The 18,118-nt window shown below is 38.5% G+C and overlaps 1 protein-coding gene across 3 annotated transcripts in view; it reads right to left on the bottom strand.

Moving 5' to 3' along the window:
• The window catches only part of CSRNP3 (cysteine and serine rich nuclear protein 3), a 90,810-nt gene that overhangs the window by 53,590 nt on the left and 19,102 nt on the right, over window positions 1-18,118 (bottom strand). For all 3 annotated transcript variants that reach the window (XM_030241250.2, XM_030241253.2, XM_030241245.2), the window contains exon 2: window positions 5,709-5,880. In XM_030241250.2, coding sequence (XP_030097110.1) covers window positions 5,709-5,856 — 148 coding nt within the window. In that variant the 5' untranslated portion in view covers window positions 5,857-5,880. The remainder of the gene's footprint in view (window positions 1-5,708; window positions 5,881-18,118) is intronic.

The raw sequence follows: 18,118 nt of genomic DNA, 5'->3' as shown, positions 1-18,118 counted from the left end.
CATGTTTAGTGAACAAAATAATGATGATCAATATTGTTGAATACAATTTATGAAGAATTACATCCCCTCACGTGCTTTGAATTCTTGAAAGCTCAAAACAGACAGATGAACAGGTAGCTGAACACGAGACACCACAGCAAGACTGCTGGGAAGCCAAACAGACAAACTGCCACAGAACAGAGACAGCTCGTGAAAGCTTTAGACTCAAACAATCAATGTAACTGGTTTTAAGTCACTGATTGGCTAATTCCAAAGAAATACCAGCTTGTTTATAGCCTCCTAACTGCATCACTACAGTAAGAGGGAGAGGATTGATATTCAATTTCTTTATATTCCTGTAAGGATCAGTACCTTAAATACACCTTCACACTCAGTGCACACCAGGGGACTGCCCTGAGCACCAGGACATCTCAGTAAGACTAAAACACACATGGGAGCTGGGGCTGGTGAACAGAGGAAGAAGAAAGGAAGAAGTCAATACAGTCTCCAGCAAGCAGAATACTTTCCTTTTTCCCTAATGTTTCAATCAACATTCTTGAAATCTTTGCCCATGGGTCAGTAATTTCCATGGATTCATTTCTCCCTGCAGTTTATAAGACAGCAACTACATGCACTTACTGTATGTGGTTGCTGTCTTATACTGGAGAAAATCAGTCTGTATTTTCTGTTTACAGATACAAGTTTTCATCTTAAGGAGGTCCAGGTGCCCAGTAGAGCCAAAAGTCCTAGTACAATACAAATGATGTAAGAAAAATCAGAATATAAAACTCAACCACTGAAGGCTGGTAAGACTGCAGAGATAAAACACAGTTGCATCTTTCTTGTAAGCATTAGAATGGTTTCATTATGAAGCACCAAGATAAAATACTAAGTTCACCTGCTTGTTAACTCTGCGTTGCAAGCAGAAAAAAGACCAACCAAGCCAAACCCCAGAGAGAAAGCTGTTCCCAGCTCACTGCTAGAGACTTAAGCTCAGCATGTTCATACAAACCACAGCTGTATCAACTGATAGAGGAAAAGCCTTTGAGCAGGCACAATCCCCTGGAAAGAACTTCCTTTAGAAGATCCACTACCAACAGTATCTGTGCCATTGTGTTGGAGTTAACTCCCCTCAGTCATCCCTATTGCTAAATTAGTGTTTGGCTAAATTAGAGCAAAGAACAGAGGAGCAATGTTCAGTAAGGAGAAAACACTGCACAAAGGCACCTGTATTGAGGGTGCTACAGCCTGAAATTAGTTATAAAGGTCACTGCAATGGAAAATCACAAAAGGGTTTGGTTTGGAAGGGGCCTTAAAGACCAACCTCCCACCCCCAGGCAGGGATGCCACCCATGAGGATGAGGCTGCTGAGGGCCTCCCCCACCCAGCCTGGTCAATAAGACAACATACTCTGCCAAAAGAACTGAATCTAACTTGGATTTAAATTTCAAAACATCTTTAAAACCATCTTTACACAGACTGGTAGGAAACATAGTAAACTAGTATGAAATGAAGAATATGTACTGATCGTGGCACTAGTTGAGGAGAGAGGATATAGCAATAATCTTTCTGAGGCTTCATTTGCTTTGTAAGAGCACATAAAGCAATTCAAAGAAAGCTGCTGAAGGCCACTGGGACTCTCACTAGTAATAAAAGTGAGCATTAGGATACAGCAGTCAGGAGAAAGCAAGCATGAAACTTTTTTTCACACAAAAATGAATCTATTCATAGTTATAAACTGGTAACAGAAAAATCCATTTTTCCTTTTTTTGTGATTTGATTCACAAATTATTTCCCTACAGAAGCTAGTATAATGGTATTGGGCCACCCACAGCTTTCACTGGTATCCAGATGCTGTCATAATGCTTCCTTGTACCTGAAAAAAGGGACAGCTACTTTTAGTACCCAAGACATCTTCAGGCTTTTTTACCCTAAGAAACAACATTTTAAAATTCTGATCTTATTTGACAAAGACCATGGAGCAAGTCTTCACTAAAATAAGACTCACCTACTTCCCAATATTATCATTTCTCCAGAGAAGGATTTTAGCTGAGACTAGCTCAAGCTAGAAGTTAGCTGAAAAGAAAAGCTTCTGAAAAAATTTGAAAAACTGTGAGCTTAGGCATGTTCATCCCTCTTTGTCAAAAAAGCCATGGTCATCATGATTTTGCATTTCTAAAATTACATGCATCACTGGTGAGAGAAAAAAGAAACTTCATATTCTTTGTATTTATAAATGAGACTGTAAAGTTATTAAAATTATTTTGCATATTGCAATAGCATCCACAGACAGAAACTGCTCTAAAATGTCTAAAAACAGTGGCTAAGATATAATCTGTTATAATTTTAATTTTGTAGAACAAATCAAGGAAAATATCTAACCATCATGTTTAATTTTTATCCAATTTCACAGACAATATTTGATCAGCACACAGAATCCCATACATTGTGTAAGCATCATTCTGAACTAAGAATTGCTGGCAAAAGATGGTTCCAGAGCTGCTGACAGTGCACACTCCTGAATACAGACCAGGCCTTACACATATGTTCTGAGTGCAAGGTGCTTTTCTCTAATAAATGCAGCACAGATACAGATGTGCTGTAGAATCAAAATCAAATCCCAGTAATTTTCTAATTTGTTTTTGAAATATGTTCTATATACATCAATGTAGTGAAAGAGGATGAGTCACTTTCACTGACTAAGAATTTGCAAAGTCCTGGAGCATTAAATTCCTTTGATCTTGATAAGCTGGCTCGTTCTCATTCTGTTCATTAGCCCCCACCTCCTTTTCCCAGTTTTGAGCCAGCCAATCTGCAGCCCTTTCTGCAAACTGACATATTTACCAAGTAAAATCTGTTACCACTGCTTTCCTGCTCTTACTGAAAAACACCCTGTTGCTTGTCAAGCTCCTCATCTTGGGGAACCTTCTTTTCTCTTCCTTCCCATATGACGTAGTCCACAAGGTCTCTTTCCACCCTGATGAACTCTTTAATAGCTCCTCTCTGTATTTCCCCAGCAACCACAAACTGTTCACCTGTGCATTCTGTTAGTCTCTTTTTTTTCTACTCCCATCTAATGTAATTTCATCATTAGTTCCCAAGTACCATTTTGCTGATGACTCACAAAAATTGCCTAAGAATCTCAGAAAATAATCCAGTTGTGTTGCTTTGAACCATGTCTTGATAAGCACCTTTCTCTAAGGGTTAACCTGGGAATGTCATTACCTACATGATTTGAAAAATAAGAATATCTTAAATTGTAAGCATAAATTATCATTAATTTTCCAGATAATTATTTGGCAACTGTAACAGGGCTATTTTCTCATCTGTTCTGTTTGAAAAATTAGTGTATGTGGAGGCTGCCACAAACAGGTATCCACATTTAGACAGCAATTCAATTTCAATACTGATTAGTGAAAAGCATCTTGATATTTCCACTCCTTTGATGGAAAAATACTTTACAGCTCCAAAAAATCCTTTAGTGCTTTATTCTTTACCAATCAAAAAAATCACAGTTGTCATAGAAACTGTAAAAACTGAAGTCAGTCATGACATAACAACAGAGCAATGGAAAATGTCTGCAGGCTCAGGTTTTTGTGCTGGAGATATTTCTGTGAATTTAACCATGGAGTCAACAATCTTCCCAAATCTAACAAAGAATATTATAAAAATAGGTATTATTATTGCTTTTAATAATCTGTTCAGAGTCTGGAAAGTAATAGCATTTATTGCTATTACTCCTGCTCTGCACACTGGCTACAATAACAGCAAACAGACTCTTAAAACACTCAGTGCAAGCTTATGCTGTAAGGCAACTGAATTTCTCTGATCATGCATCTTAGATAGCCTGGAGGAGCTTTTGGTCAATGTTCTCAGCATTCCTGAGATCCCATTTTTGGTATTTTTAAGCTGACACAAACCACTTTAAAAATCTATGTTGCCATTAGTTTCTGTCTCTTACAAATGCTATTCAGAAAAAGACATTATCTGCAGACCTCTGCCCCACACAAGATAGTTCAGCTCCTTCCAAACATTATCTCAGGCTTTTTCCCTATGACATGAAACTCTGTAAAATATACCTCTACTCCTGACTAAGACAGGTTACAAGAATCTTCCCCTCTCCATAACCAAGAGCTAAATCATATACCAACTTCAATTCCAAGGCTCTTCCTGCCTTTTATTGGAACCACTTGACACTTCATAATTACTAACTCACAAGGCTGCCTTACTGCAAACACTTGCCCTTCAAGCAGAGATCACCCTGCTGAAAAGAAAACAGTCATAATACACAGGAATATTACTGGACTGGCCTCACTGCAGGTGAGCAAACTGATTAGCTGAACTACAAGTAACCAGAAAAGCAGCGATGTGGAAGTACTCAGATCTTAAAATAACCATCTCAGAAGCCTTGAATTAAGGTTTATGGAGAAATTTAAGGGAGTTCTTTTTGTTTCAGCTGGTTTCCTCAGACATATTGTCCCGCTGAACCTTTAATTTATTCTTTCAAGATAACTAGGTACACATATTTGAATAGAGAGCAAACAGGTGCTTGGATTCCCTATGCTTCCCTAAAATGGCCTTAAAAAAACTGTTTTATCATGATAGCATCTAGGAATTTCCTGACCTGCTAAACAACTTCAGATGCTCACACCACACCCAAATTCCCACCCTGCTTAAGGATTGCATTTAATGGTAGGGTGAGCATACTTGGTGTGCAACATGCTTCAGCAGCCTACTGAAGTTTAACTGACATATACACAGAGAAGCTTTCCAGCTGCACCTAAGATAGAGACAGCAAAATTTGCCTGTTAACTTCCCTAACCATGAGTTTAGGAATTAAAACCAAAGTGAAATCCTGATTCCAGTAAAATAACTAGCAAACAACCCATGAATGAAATAAACTTTTTTTACAAGGAACAAAGGGAAAAAACCCACAATTCAAATATCCTTAAAAAAACCAGCATGACTTATTTGTTTACTGCATTCTACTGCAGGGTTCTTATGAAAAGAGTACCTGGTTCACACAAGTCCATAAACCTCAGTGGGAGAGAGACAAACATATTTCTTCTGTTACCATAGTTGGGATCCTAGTCAAAAATATGTATAAAACCCAGTAGCTTCTCACTCTTCAGTTCTGTGACATTCTGTCACAGACTTTACATTTAAAATATCACTCAAGGCTTCTGTATGTCATTAGCACAATTACTGCACATGTGCATACATATGTACATAAGCACAAGCACATATGTGTCACTTGAAAAAGCACATACACAAAAGCATAGCACATATAGCTATGCTTTTCTCACACTATAAATATATGCATATATGCATCTGTACGCACGCACGCAGACTTCTATCTTTTATTCTGAAAAAGGCACATTCATTTCACATTACTGCCAATATTCCCCCTTCTTCCAAATCATCACCCAAAATGGAAGACATGCTTAGAACATGTCATACTAACTAGATGTGAATGATAGGGCATGGAATTTCCTCTGAAACTTACTCTGACATAAAAAAATTTCAGAGAAACAATTACCAGAGGAAATAGTTATTTTTTTCAGAAATAAGTACTTCCTTACAGTGCCTGCATTTAAACATAATAAAATGGATAAAATACTTCAAAAAAAAACCAGAAAGCTTTCACTGTATTTCTAACAAGTAAAATGAATCTTTCTAAGCTTGTATAAGACACAGCATCATGCCTTACACACCCCTTTAGTACTTACGAGTAAAATGATTAGAAGCAGATGGATGGACATTACTTCCACTGTCAGCACTTTCACTGCTAGAAACATCATCATCTGATTCCCACACACATGAGCAGGGTGAGGTTCCACCAACTTCTTCAAACTTCCTCTTTAAAATTCCACTCATTGCTGCGATGCTGTCACCATGCACCTGTAACAGGAAGAGAGGCAATGAGGCACTGAAACACGCACCTACTGTGCAGGTCTCCCAATTCATTTATCAGTAAGGAGTTCACCTATCAGTCAGATACTACTACCTGCAGCTAAATGGCTCCTTAACTAAGAGTTTTAAACAATTTTTCCAAGAAGGAATCAAAAAACCCACAACCTATCATCAGTATATTTATCATCTCACTGACTTTAAGACAGAAGGTAAACGCTACCTGTATTCTACCAATGCAGAAAATTCTACAGCCAATCTCATACACATATATATTTATATATAAATACACACAAACACACACACACATATATATATATTCAGTTATGCAGCAAATTTAGGTCAAGCATAATACTTCAATGTAATTCATCAAAAATGGACCTTTATATAACACTTAAAAACTTATTTGGCACCAAGAAACATTACATGACAAAAATGTTTTTTAATAAATACAGTTCAGAAAAAAACACCTTCTCTCTTTTGACTTATTTTAAAGGTCTGATTTATATAATTCTCAGTACTAACAAGTGCCCACAATTGCAATTAGATATGAGAGCTGTATGAGACACTTTGCATCTTTCCAGGCCAGGCCCTGAGTTCTGGCTCATTTTGTCATTTTCATTTCCTCAGAAGTTTCCTGCCTAGAATTTTTGAAATTCAGATATGAGTACTAGCACACAAGTAGACTATTTCCATTCACACAAGCATCAAAGGACTAGATCCATCCTTAAGAACCTGACTTCCTAATCACATTGTCCAACAAAGCCAGAGTCATGTTGAACATTCCCTATTGTTTCCCTTTCATATATAACAGCTGATCTTTTTATCTCCATTTATGGAATACCAAGCAGAAAAAGATCAAAATATTTTAAAGCAATTTTTAGATAGGTTGAAACATTTTTTCTCTATCTTTAATTAAAAAATTGGTTACTATCACCCTCATTACTGATTAATTCCTACTGCAGACTGCAAATTAATTCTAAGATCTTAAGTTAAAAGTTACAGATAATATCTACTCTCTGACTATGCTAATCAGTGAAATGCTGCTGTAAATAGCTGGGGAAAAAAGGCTGATGTTTGATGCTTTTAAGCTTTTAGTATAAAAAATTCTCATCTGATGCCACTTGCCTTCGGCTTGTTAAGCTGCCAATTCAATTCATTTTATAACACAGTTATTTCTTCCAGTAAGCTTCACTCTACCTTTATGGATGTGTCTAATTTAGAGGAAAGATTTCAGTATAGATGGAAATCCTGACATAATGCTAAGAACAGATGCTGCATAAGATGATCTTCAGCACCAAACTTGTTTGCATGCAGAGCATGCAAAAAATTAAATAACAAATGTATTAGGGTTTCGTACAGTCAGTCACACAGACTGATTTAAATACATATGCTCACCATGATGTTCTCAGCTTGTTTTACTATTTATGAAAAAAAAAGTATTCCTGAAAGGGATTTCTTCAGGCTAAATGTATGACTCAAACAGAAGTTGCTTAGATCTCAACCTTTGCCCTTTTGTCCAAAAATGAATTACTATAAACTGCAAAGAAAGCACTGTACTTTTATTCTGAGGACATGGAAAGGAGAGTTTAGCATCACTTTGTAATAACCTCTGCAAAAATGCAGGAATGCACTTTTATGAACCAACCTCCAATAAAAACGCATTTACAAAAAAGAAAAAAAAGAGAGAAAAGAATTAAGCACACTGAAACCCCACAATTATAAAGAATCACCCCTGAAGAACAGGTTTAAAAACAAGTCCTCTGAATTGTCCCTCAAATCCTCACTATATCTCTTGCCAACCACCTCTTCCATTGTCTCCTGCAGTGCTTACAGCACTGAAATTGTGAAATCACCATTATTTCCATGGCAACAGCCTGCAATATCAAATCCACAGGATTATAGCTTGACTGTAGAAGAGGGTAAAGAAGCAGCTGGAGTGTGAGAAAGAAAATGCTTACATTCAAACATCTCAGTGAAGAGAATGAGAAATGAGCTGAAAAAGAGGTTATCGTACAAGCGAGACCTAAGTCAAATCCATGTGTGCACCCATTGAAATTGTGGCCACAGGAGTCATGAAGCTCCAGGTCCAAAGAACATAACTGCACTGCAAGGCAAACCTAACATCTGTGATCATCACGAGTGCACAGCCAGTCAGAGAGCAAGAACTCATTTGGTACCCTGAGATGACTTCCAGACAAAAGCCCTTTTGTCAGACACTGTCTCCCTCCAGTAAAAGCACACAGCAACTGGAGGACTAAATGGTATCTTGTGCATCAGAAAAGTCGCTGCACATAGTGAGAGTGTCAACAGCCACAACTGTTCCCAGCAAGTAGGAGAAACAAATATTTTTTACACCAAAGGATTTTAAGTTTGCCTGGTTTTAGCATAGCCTACATTTGCAACAAGTGCCACAACCTAGCAGCAGCAAAGCCATTTCATTAAGGTAATTTGTATAACGAACCATAACAAATGGGTCTTAAGATTCTTGGAAATGACACAGGTTAGCTCTACATCACTAGCTGATCAAGATAAGGTACAGGAGGTACAGGGATACTGCAGAACCTGGGTATCACCACAACACAAAGAAGGCAAAGCTAGCCATTACATATATTTAGTGTGACCATTGCCTGGTTTTTGTTCTCAATCTCTTCCAGGAAGATTACTGAGAAGGTTGTTTGACAAAGTAGTTGTGATCAAATTTAGGTGTTGCCTCTTTCCTGAGATCTGTTGATTCTAACCTCTCTGTAATCAAGTCTCCCCAGGAATATGTTACATAAGGGAAGGAGACACTTCCATTACTCAAGAGCTTGGCTACCACAGAGAGAGATTAAAGAGTGTCTAAAGCTGTTTGTACACACTATGTACCAGCAGGAGATCCCTTTAGAATAACATCTGTATAAACAGATGCTGCTCCATAAGCCAATATACTTCAGAAAAAAAGCACATCTGCACAGTAGTGCAAAGGCATGCTAGCTGACAGCCTTATTTTACACAGGCAATCTGCAGTACCTGAGCAAAATGCACATCTCCAGGAACTAGGACATAACAAGCACAGGACACACAATGTGTGTTTATGAAAGTGTGTGATACATCCCAGGGGAAGACATGGATATATGCCAGAGACCAACAGGAATAAGCAACAGTCAAACTTCTAATAGCAATGAGGCCACAGAGTGATATCACTAAAGGCTCCGTAAGTGCATAACTGGGGAACCAGTACAGAGAATTCAACTGAGTTTTTCTTTGTCCTGTACCATAACTACAATTGAATAGGTAAATTCAGATTTTGGGGAATCAACTGAAGCAACTGCAGTCCAAAGAAATCCAAGTACAATCTCATTTTTGAACAGAAGACTCTAGAGGTAGGTCTAACGGTACAAGGCACCAAAGACTTACACAAGTAAAAGTTTCAATATATGAATGGAAAGCAAAACTATAAATAGGTCCCATAACTGATAGGAGGAATCGTAAGGGTAATGCAACCAAGGAGCAATACAATTTTGCTAACACAAGTCACTTGGGGTATGTGAGACTACCATTACATAGGATGGGAATACTCTCAAATACACAGATGTACTTCAGCAATACGTATATTATGAAAAGAAGTGAGCAAATGTATGTAGGTGTAGAATGCAGTACACAGAAGTACAACAGCACATGACTAAGAAAAACAAATGGATGGTCAATCAGTATTCTTGGACTTCCACTAAGGCACCAATGATGTTCAGCCTTCAGAGTCTGAAAAATAACTGTCAGCTACAGGTGAAGAGATCTGCTATATCATCCATTGAGTTAAAAAGGGCAAAAGTTGGCTTGAAAGGTTCAACTAGAAACAGACATTTCCAGATGATTACCAAACAGCTGTCTAGTAGCTACAGTTGATTTGGAGCAGCATCCTTCCAACTCACACAACTGAGGAACAAGCAGACACTGGAATATTTCCTGTTCGTAGATATATCCTTCACAACAAAAAAATCCTTGCACAGCGATGTGATACATCATCCTCTGCCTTCCTTCTCACCATACTGGTGTGGCATTAATCCACAGCGAGGCAAAACAAAGCTGAAACAGAGGGAACAGTGCTAAAGCAAGAAAAACAAGCTAACACATTGCTATGAGCTCTAGGTCAAACACCAATTGCCTAACACAGTTAAGGACTCTTCAAGAAAGTGACAACTTGACACAACAGAAGCATGCGATGGCTATGGGCTGTGAGAAGGATGTATCTCTCCTAAACACCCCCACCCATTTTTTACTCCTTCACTTCCTAGTTCTCCTCCACCCTGACAAAACTACTCCTACAATGAGATCATTTAGCCACTTCTCTAGCTGCAGGTACGCTGACTGGCGAAGCAAGTCCTCAAAGCTCCATGGCAACAGGCTTTGCCTTCCTACGATGCCAGATACCTGGCAGGCACCCGATATTTAAACATTTCAGAGGCAATATGTTATTACTAGAAGATAAAAATTCCATGTAAATGTGGGAGATATATTTCACACTTTCACAGTACTATCTGGAACCTACAAAGTAAAATAATATAAAAAGACTGGATGGTTTGACTTTCTCTAGTACCCAAAAAAGCTGGAAATTTTAGAGAATCTTGGTTAACAATCTCATTGCAGATCTTTAGATATCTTCTTTAGATAGCAGATACCCCCAAATCCCAGTGAAAGGCCTAAAAAGAGTGATGTTAGGATTACTGAGTGAGTGGACAGGTGACAGTGCATCCCTGTGCACCCAGGAGAAAATTTTTATGATACTGTGGTAACATATGCTGCCAAATTTGTTCTACAAAACCTAACATAAGCTGCCATATCCTCAGTGTCTCACTGACACCCATGGACAGTTTATATAGTGGGCATGATATTCTGTGCTATAAAATATCCCTTTGGCCAGTCTAGGCCATCTGCCCTGGCCATGCCCCCCAAGCTCCGTGGGCAGCTCCTCTCTGGTAGAGGGTAAGACATGGAGAAGTCCTTGACTTGAAGCAAGCACCACCTAGCAACAACCAAATCATCACTCTGTTGTCAATATCATTTTCATACTGAATCTGAAAAACACAGCACTGACACAGCTACTAAGAAGAATATGAACTGTTCCAGGCAAAACCAGGACAAGTCACAAAGACAAATCCAACAATTTTTTCATCCTAACCAAAATTTTCAAATAAATGTTTTGCAAAATTCAGTGCTACAGTATACAGGTCATACGGTATCATCTGGGACACTGAACAAATATGGAGCAGACCTGTGAAGAAATAAACATCAAGCATGTACCATATGCAGTAACCATTAAAAAAAATACAAAATAATAAAACAGTACCCTATTCAAATTATACATCCTCATGATTTAGAGAAAAGCCTCACTATAGATATCAGTTATTGACTAAAGCTATGGAAAAATCAAGAGGAAAAAGAGCTCAAGAACACATTGGCATTGGAGTGGAGGGGGATGGGGGACAGGGTATAAGAAATCCAACTACTTATTTCTTTGGTTTATTTGTGAAACCTTATTTTGTACTAATTTCCTCTTGAGACCTGACCACATTTCATGATAAAATCTACCTGAATAAAAATTCCTATCTGAAAATACACCCAAAAATAAACATCAAGGGTGGGCATTCAATAAATAACTGTCCTACGTGTCACACTGCATTTTCCTCAAGTGTATCAACAGAAAGTACAAAAAAATTTAAAGTCTGCAGCAACAATACAGATTCACTTTTGAACATAAAAACTCCTATGCAAACGACTGCAAACTGAACTGGAGAAGGCGGAAAACAGATGTTACACATAAAACATTACTGCAAACAACTCATCACAAACAACTCCCACCCACTGGCCAGTCAGCATGCGCTATAACATTCTAGGGTGACTTGGCAAAGAATTGCACAGTCAAATCACAAACATTGATGCTCACAAGTCAAGATGTTTGGGTTATTTGTTGTGATTAATACTCTTTTTGAATTTAACTCTTTTTCTTAGCCTGTAAAGCTTCATTTTTTAAAAGACATTTTTCTTACCTGCTAAATGAATGTCAGCAGCAGAGATGGTTGTGAACTAATCAAGGTGGTTGCTTGGCTCCATACAATGCCCTGAATTATTCTGCTCTTTGTGTAACTGACAGTTTTAAATTCGTGAGGGGAGGGGTAGTCAAATCCAAAAGCACCTACAGTGACATCACCACTCACACAAAGAATATTACTTGCTTGTGAAAATGACTATTCACATAAGGAACTGCATTAATGCAGACAAAAAACCATTTGCATGAATGCTTGCAAACAGTGAACAACAGAGGTACACGAACATGAATCAAACAGCTGTTCAGAATTCAAATTAATGTTTGCAATACATGTTTTGCTGTATTTGGCAGCTCTAATCATAAGCACCAGTTGCCAGAGGTAGGCTCTGGTAGTTTCAATACTACAATCTGTAAAATTTACAAACACATAGCAAGCTAATTCCACTTAAGAGACTACACTGTATAGGTACAGGGAATTCCATTAAGTATAATCTTACTCATATATTTTTGCTTACAGCAGAGATCAACTTACACAAACGTTAAATAGGTAAAGTCTTTCTCTCCTCGTTTCCTTCAGCCTAGCTAAATCCACAGCGCCAAGTAAATCCTGCAGGATAAGACTGCACAATTCAACCTAGGGAATCTGTCCTGGCATTGCAAGCCAAATCCTGCCAAGTCTGCTCTTTGCAGCGTTTCTATACCATCACTTTACAGTACTCCTGATTTCACACTTGAGTACTAATCCACTAATCTTCTAGACTGCCTACACATTGTTGCACACTCTATCTAACACATGCCACCCAGCTCCACTGGCAATGAATTTAAGATGCAGAAATGATGCTGACATATGCTCACCTCTTGCATCTACAAGCAGTACAGATGCTGACAGATCTGGCTCCTTTAGTTTTCCAGAAGATCTCACATGGGTCCTACATGAACCAAGCATGCAAATTCCCCCCCTTCATCACTCAAACAAGAATCCTGCATACAGCAGCAGTGAAATGGCCTTCTAATTCTAAGCTACATCAATTGATCTCAACAGTTGAATGAAATGCTTGTATAACTCGGCCAACAGAAGAAAATTCTATGTCAGTTTTCTTAAATTTTCTCTCAGCATGGTCCCCAGGGAACAAAGTAAAATGAGTAAGAGGCAGTATTAATTCAACCAGGAAGCTGGGACCTTAGCATTCAGGTCTCCAGCAATGAAGGTGCAACCTGGCAGAAAGAGATCCAGAGGAATTCAGCAAGAGGGCCTTCCTTTCAATTTGAGATTTGTCCACAAAAGCTGTTTGAGACAGCTGTTTTTTGTATTTCATTTATAACAATTTTCTAAGCGTACTACAGCAAGCTTTCCTTCCCATAGGAAAACATGAGATTCAGGAGAAAGACTTTGTGAAGCTGGGTCACTCAGGTTCATAATGCCTAACCTCCATATAAGTCATCTAGGACACTATTAGCATCACTGTCAAAGTCCTTTCCATCATCTTCAGGTAACTACTGAAGACCTGGTATTGGGCACTTCTCTTCTAGGTTTTGAGTTTTCATGATGAAATTTCATCAATTAAAATTCCTTCACCTAAAATCTCTGCAGAAGATTTTCTTTTATCCTTTTTAAAGAAAAAAGAAATTACTACCTGTGTCCCAGAAGAAATTTTCAAGTTTGTATGGATGCTCCCAGAAAAGGCTTACTACTATTGGCATTGACTGTATTGCCAGACTGCTTGCAGCAAAGGTCTGGCCAACACATCTTTACGGCACCTCTTTATAAAAGAACATACAACATTTGGCTTGCTTAGCACCTTCCCAGCAACTGGAATGAGGTTCTGAGACTGGCAGCAAAGTATTTGGCACAGCAGCTTTGCATCATGCTGCTTCCAGCTGCAAGAATGGCAGTAGGGTTCAGCTCTGTAATGAAGACTGGAATGCTATCAACTTCCTGAGTACTGGAAATAAGTGGCTTTTAATATAAATTTTGCCCAGTTTAGCCCATGTAGTAATACTAATTGGCTCACTGCATCACCTTTTCATACCATTTCAGTGCTGATTTTCCATGCTGTTCTTTCATGAGTGTCAATCTTGCACCCCGCCAGCAGAGGAACTGCACAACCTGGCAGGGAATCTTGTGTATCTCCTGCCAAAGTACAGCATGGCCATGACTGCTACATGCCAAAGGGGCCTTCTCACCTGTCCAGCCCCAGTACACATAACTCAGCTCCCTGCTACATGCTGCATTAGCACAAAGCCTGGCTGCTCCTTCACCACTGCCATCAAAGCCACTACAGAGGGAGCATGACTTCAACAGCTCTCCTCTTCTGCCCCACATTCTCTGCATCTTGACACAGGGGGTAGCCATTCTCTACTCTGAAATATGTTATGTTTAATAGCTTTTCAAAAATCCAACCAATCAAAATAAAACAAACTCACAAATCACTCAACGTGTCCAAATTCAGAGCATCTGATCTCCAAGAGCAGCAGCATGAACTTGTAATGCAAAACCATACTGCAGCATATTTGCAAAACTTGCTCTGAACTAGGTTTTCCTCTTTCTTTTTTTTCTTCTAAAAATACAGGAACAGACTCTTCCAGTTAAACTGTTTAAGTACTGAGGGATGTGTGCACAGTGGTGATAGGAAAGTGATAGAAAGCAGGATAGATGCAAATTTTACGTAAAAAAATGACCAAATATTTCATACCTTGTTCTGACCACAATTTTTGACAATAATAGTACTACTTCTACATGACAAGATTAAAAAAAGGGCTAACTTTAGGAGATTACAGCTTAGAAACAAGACAAGTGGGTATTTCGGAGGTTTTCTGCCCAGTGGGAAACGTGGTAAGATTGCCTTCACCTTGTGGTCTGGTATTAACTGTACAGGACAGAATTCTGTTCCCACATGAACAAGCAATGCTGAAAATTGCTGGAAAAATCTAGCCTGGCAGAATCCTCAGCTCATCTGTTTGCGACTTGCTATAAAAAAAGCCAAACCAAACCAGAAAAAAAAAAAGCCACAGTACTTCCTCCATGGTATCATCATTATCTTTCACAACCTAGACATCACAGGCAATATGCAACACACTTCTATATCCAAAACCCAAAAGATTCAAATTGGCACAACTTGGCTATCACTATAAAATGCAAAGACGTACTTCTAGCAATGTATCACACCTTTACTTCCTCAAATAAGGTTTAGATTACTTATTATCTCCATCGAATTTAAATTACATACACAGGAAAAGAAGGTTTAAAATTAAAGCAACTCAGGTTTGTCCACCTCAGTTGAAAACAAATTACTCTCAAGAAGACTCATAGAAAAGTTTCAATAATCCATTTAATTATCTGCTTTCTTAACACGTTGACAGTCTCATATAGACTGGAAGATACTGTATCTTTTCCTCTCATTCATTCTGCTGTGTTAAGAATGTCTGGATGGATGGACCCCGGGACTGATGGCCAATGGTGCTGCATCCAGCTGGTGTCCAGTCATGAGTGGTGTCCCTCAGGGATCAGTGTTGGGCCCAGCCCTGTTTAATACCTTTACTGATGATCTTTACTGATGAGGGGATTGAGTCTACCACTAGCAAATTTCCAAAGTTAGGTCAGGGTGTCGATCTGCTGGAGGGTAGGAAAGCCCTGCAGAGGAACCTGGACAGGCTGGATAGATGGGCCAGACCAAGAGCCTCAGGTTCAACATGACCAACTGCTGGGTCCTACAAATGGGCCACAACAGCCTCATGCAGTGCTACAGGCTGGGGGCAGAGTGGCTGGAAAGTGGCCCAGGGAAAAGGGCTTGGGGTGCTGGTAGACAGTGGCTAAGGGAGCTGGGGGAGTTTAGCCTGGAGGAGCTCAGAGGGACCTTCCAGCCTGCAACGCACTGGAAGGAGGCTGTAGCCAGGGGAGGGTCGGCCACCTCCCCAGGCAACCAGCAACAGAACAAGAGGTCACAGTCATAACCTGTGCTGTAGGAGATTTAAGCTGGACACAAGGAAGAACTTTTTCACAGAAAAGGTGATTAGATACTGGAAAGGACTGAGGAGGTATTTAAGGAAAGACTGGACTTGACACTTAGTGCCATGATCTGGTTAACATGGTGGTGTTTGTTCATAGTTGGATTCAATGGTCTCAGAGGTCTTTCCCAACCTAATTGATTCTGTGATTTCAAGTAATCAAAAGCAAGTATTCAATTCTCACTTTAACTGACTTTTGGTACTAGTGATGTCACTTAAAAACGGATTTTAGTATTAACATGCAGAGGATTAATTATTTGTATGTGTCACAATACCTTGTAATATATTAATGCTATCTTTAAGATACTTCATAACAGGAAAAATGCCCTTTTCAATGATGAAAAATGAATCAGCATACTGACTAACATATGCTACCAGAAATCATATATATATACACACACAAAAAATAAAAGAATCCAAGGGGGTATATTTAGCCCACTATGAAAATGTTTGTCATTTGTTCTGTTTTCTAGGCACAAGGAAGTCATCCAATGGGAAAGAAGCAGAAACAGAAAAAACTAGCATTTTTCATTTATACTGAATACCAGCTAACAACAAAACAAGTTATGATATGCAGAAGGAATAAATAATGAAGAAATGGTTTAAAAAAAAAATAGCATGACAGAATATCCCAGGCTGGAAGAGACCCACAAGGATCACTGAGTCCAGCTGCTGGAGGTTACACATTCTTAACTGAAAATATTTAATTCTTTAAAAGATGAAATTGCTTAGCAATGCTAAGTAATCGAATGCTATTTCTTTCTTGTAACAAGTTTTTTAGTGATAGAGGCTTTGGCTTTTGCTTGAGGTAATTTAGTATTTTACTTTAAATGGTTTACATGGTATTTCAGTCACCTGCATATACAACTGATAAGGAAGTATTTGCTAATATAATAAATAAAAGAGAAAAATTCTTTCATATGCAGGTTGTTAACTTACAAAGTCAGTGCTTAAGCACACTTTTTCTACCATGACTTCCCTGGGAATAACCCTGTATCTTCAAATATTATACAACACTTTACCTGCATCACCACCATGAATTTTTAAACCAACTTTCTACCTGCTTTCCAACTCTTCATCTAGTCTACCTCCCACTCACATGCTTCCTTCCCAGCAGGGTCTCCAACCAAGGTTAACGAGCTTATCTTTTTTCCACTGAGCTGGTGAATGCTGGCAGCAGTTGACAGTGAATGCTGGACAGAAAATATGAATCTGTAGTTCACATAGAATACCTGAATCATTAGAGAACTTTAAAACTAGTGACAGCACAGTAGTTTTATTCAGTATTTTTCATGCTGTCATTATTAAGCGGCAGATATTTTTAGCCACCAAAAGCTGAATCCATCTGCAGCAGCAGCGTTTCCAAGGAGACAGAATAATTTAAACACATGTGGAACTACATCTCTGTTTTCATCAACTACTCTGTTACTGGAGCACTTCTGAGTCAGATTTCCCATTTGATGGGGGGAAAGTGATTTGAATAGATGGATTTGAGACTGTAATTTAACAGTTGAGCTTATGCTTTCAGATACGTATCCATTACCTACAAATAACAAATGTTAGGATACAGCTCCACTATTTTTCAGTCAGTATTGTTTACTAGTTTTACATTTCAATATAATAAAAAACCTCAAACAAACAAAAGATACAGCTCACCAGTCTTTCAGAATAATTTTTTTAATCACCGACATTTGCTGCAAATTACTGATTTTTTTTAGCAAACATACCAGGCTCCATTTTCTGAAGAAACAGCTAGGAGGAAAGGACACCACTCCCAATGGTAAGGTACATAAGCAAGTCGACAGTGGACAAAGCTTCTTCCAGTCCTTTTTAGCACTCATAAGAGTCCTATTGGCTAGTTCCAGTTTTTCTTTATGGCACAAATTTTTAGTAATTGTAGGTCTGCTTTAAGGGACAAAAATGGATTCATGCATTTACTGATTTTAATCCCTGAAATATACTAAAACTAAATTCCACCATTTTAGCTTTATAAATATATATACAGTCAAATCAGTTATAATCACAATTTATTTACATAAATTAATATTTTTGCTTCAAACTAGCAAAACAGGGTCCTGTATAACAATTATTTCCTATGTGTAAAATGTAGAGATAAGTCATCAGAGAGCTGACTCATTGAAATCCTTGCCCTAGTGAGGCAAATATCAAAATATCCAATTGTTTCAGTGGGGCCAGGAC

Source organism: Serinus canaria, chromosome 7 (genome assembly GCF_022539315.1).
Source record: "Serinus canaria isolate serCan28SL12 chromosome 7, serCan2020, whole genome shotgun sequence".
NCBI classification, from domain to species: Eukaryota; Metazoa; Chordata; class Aves; order Passeriformes; family Fringillidae; genus Serinus; species Serinus canaria.
Note: the sequence above shows the minus strand (reverse complement) of the source record. Positions and strands in the feature narration are given on the sequence as shown.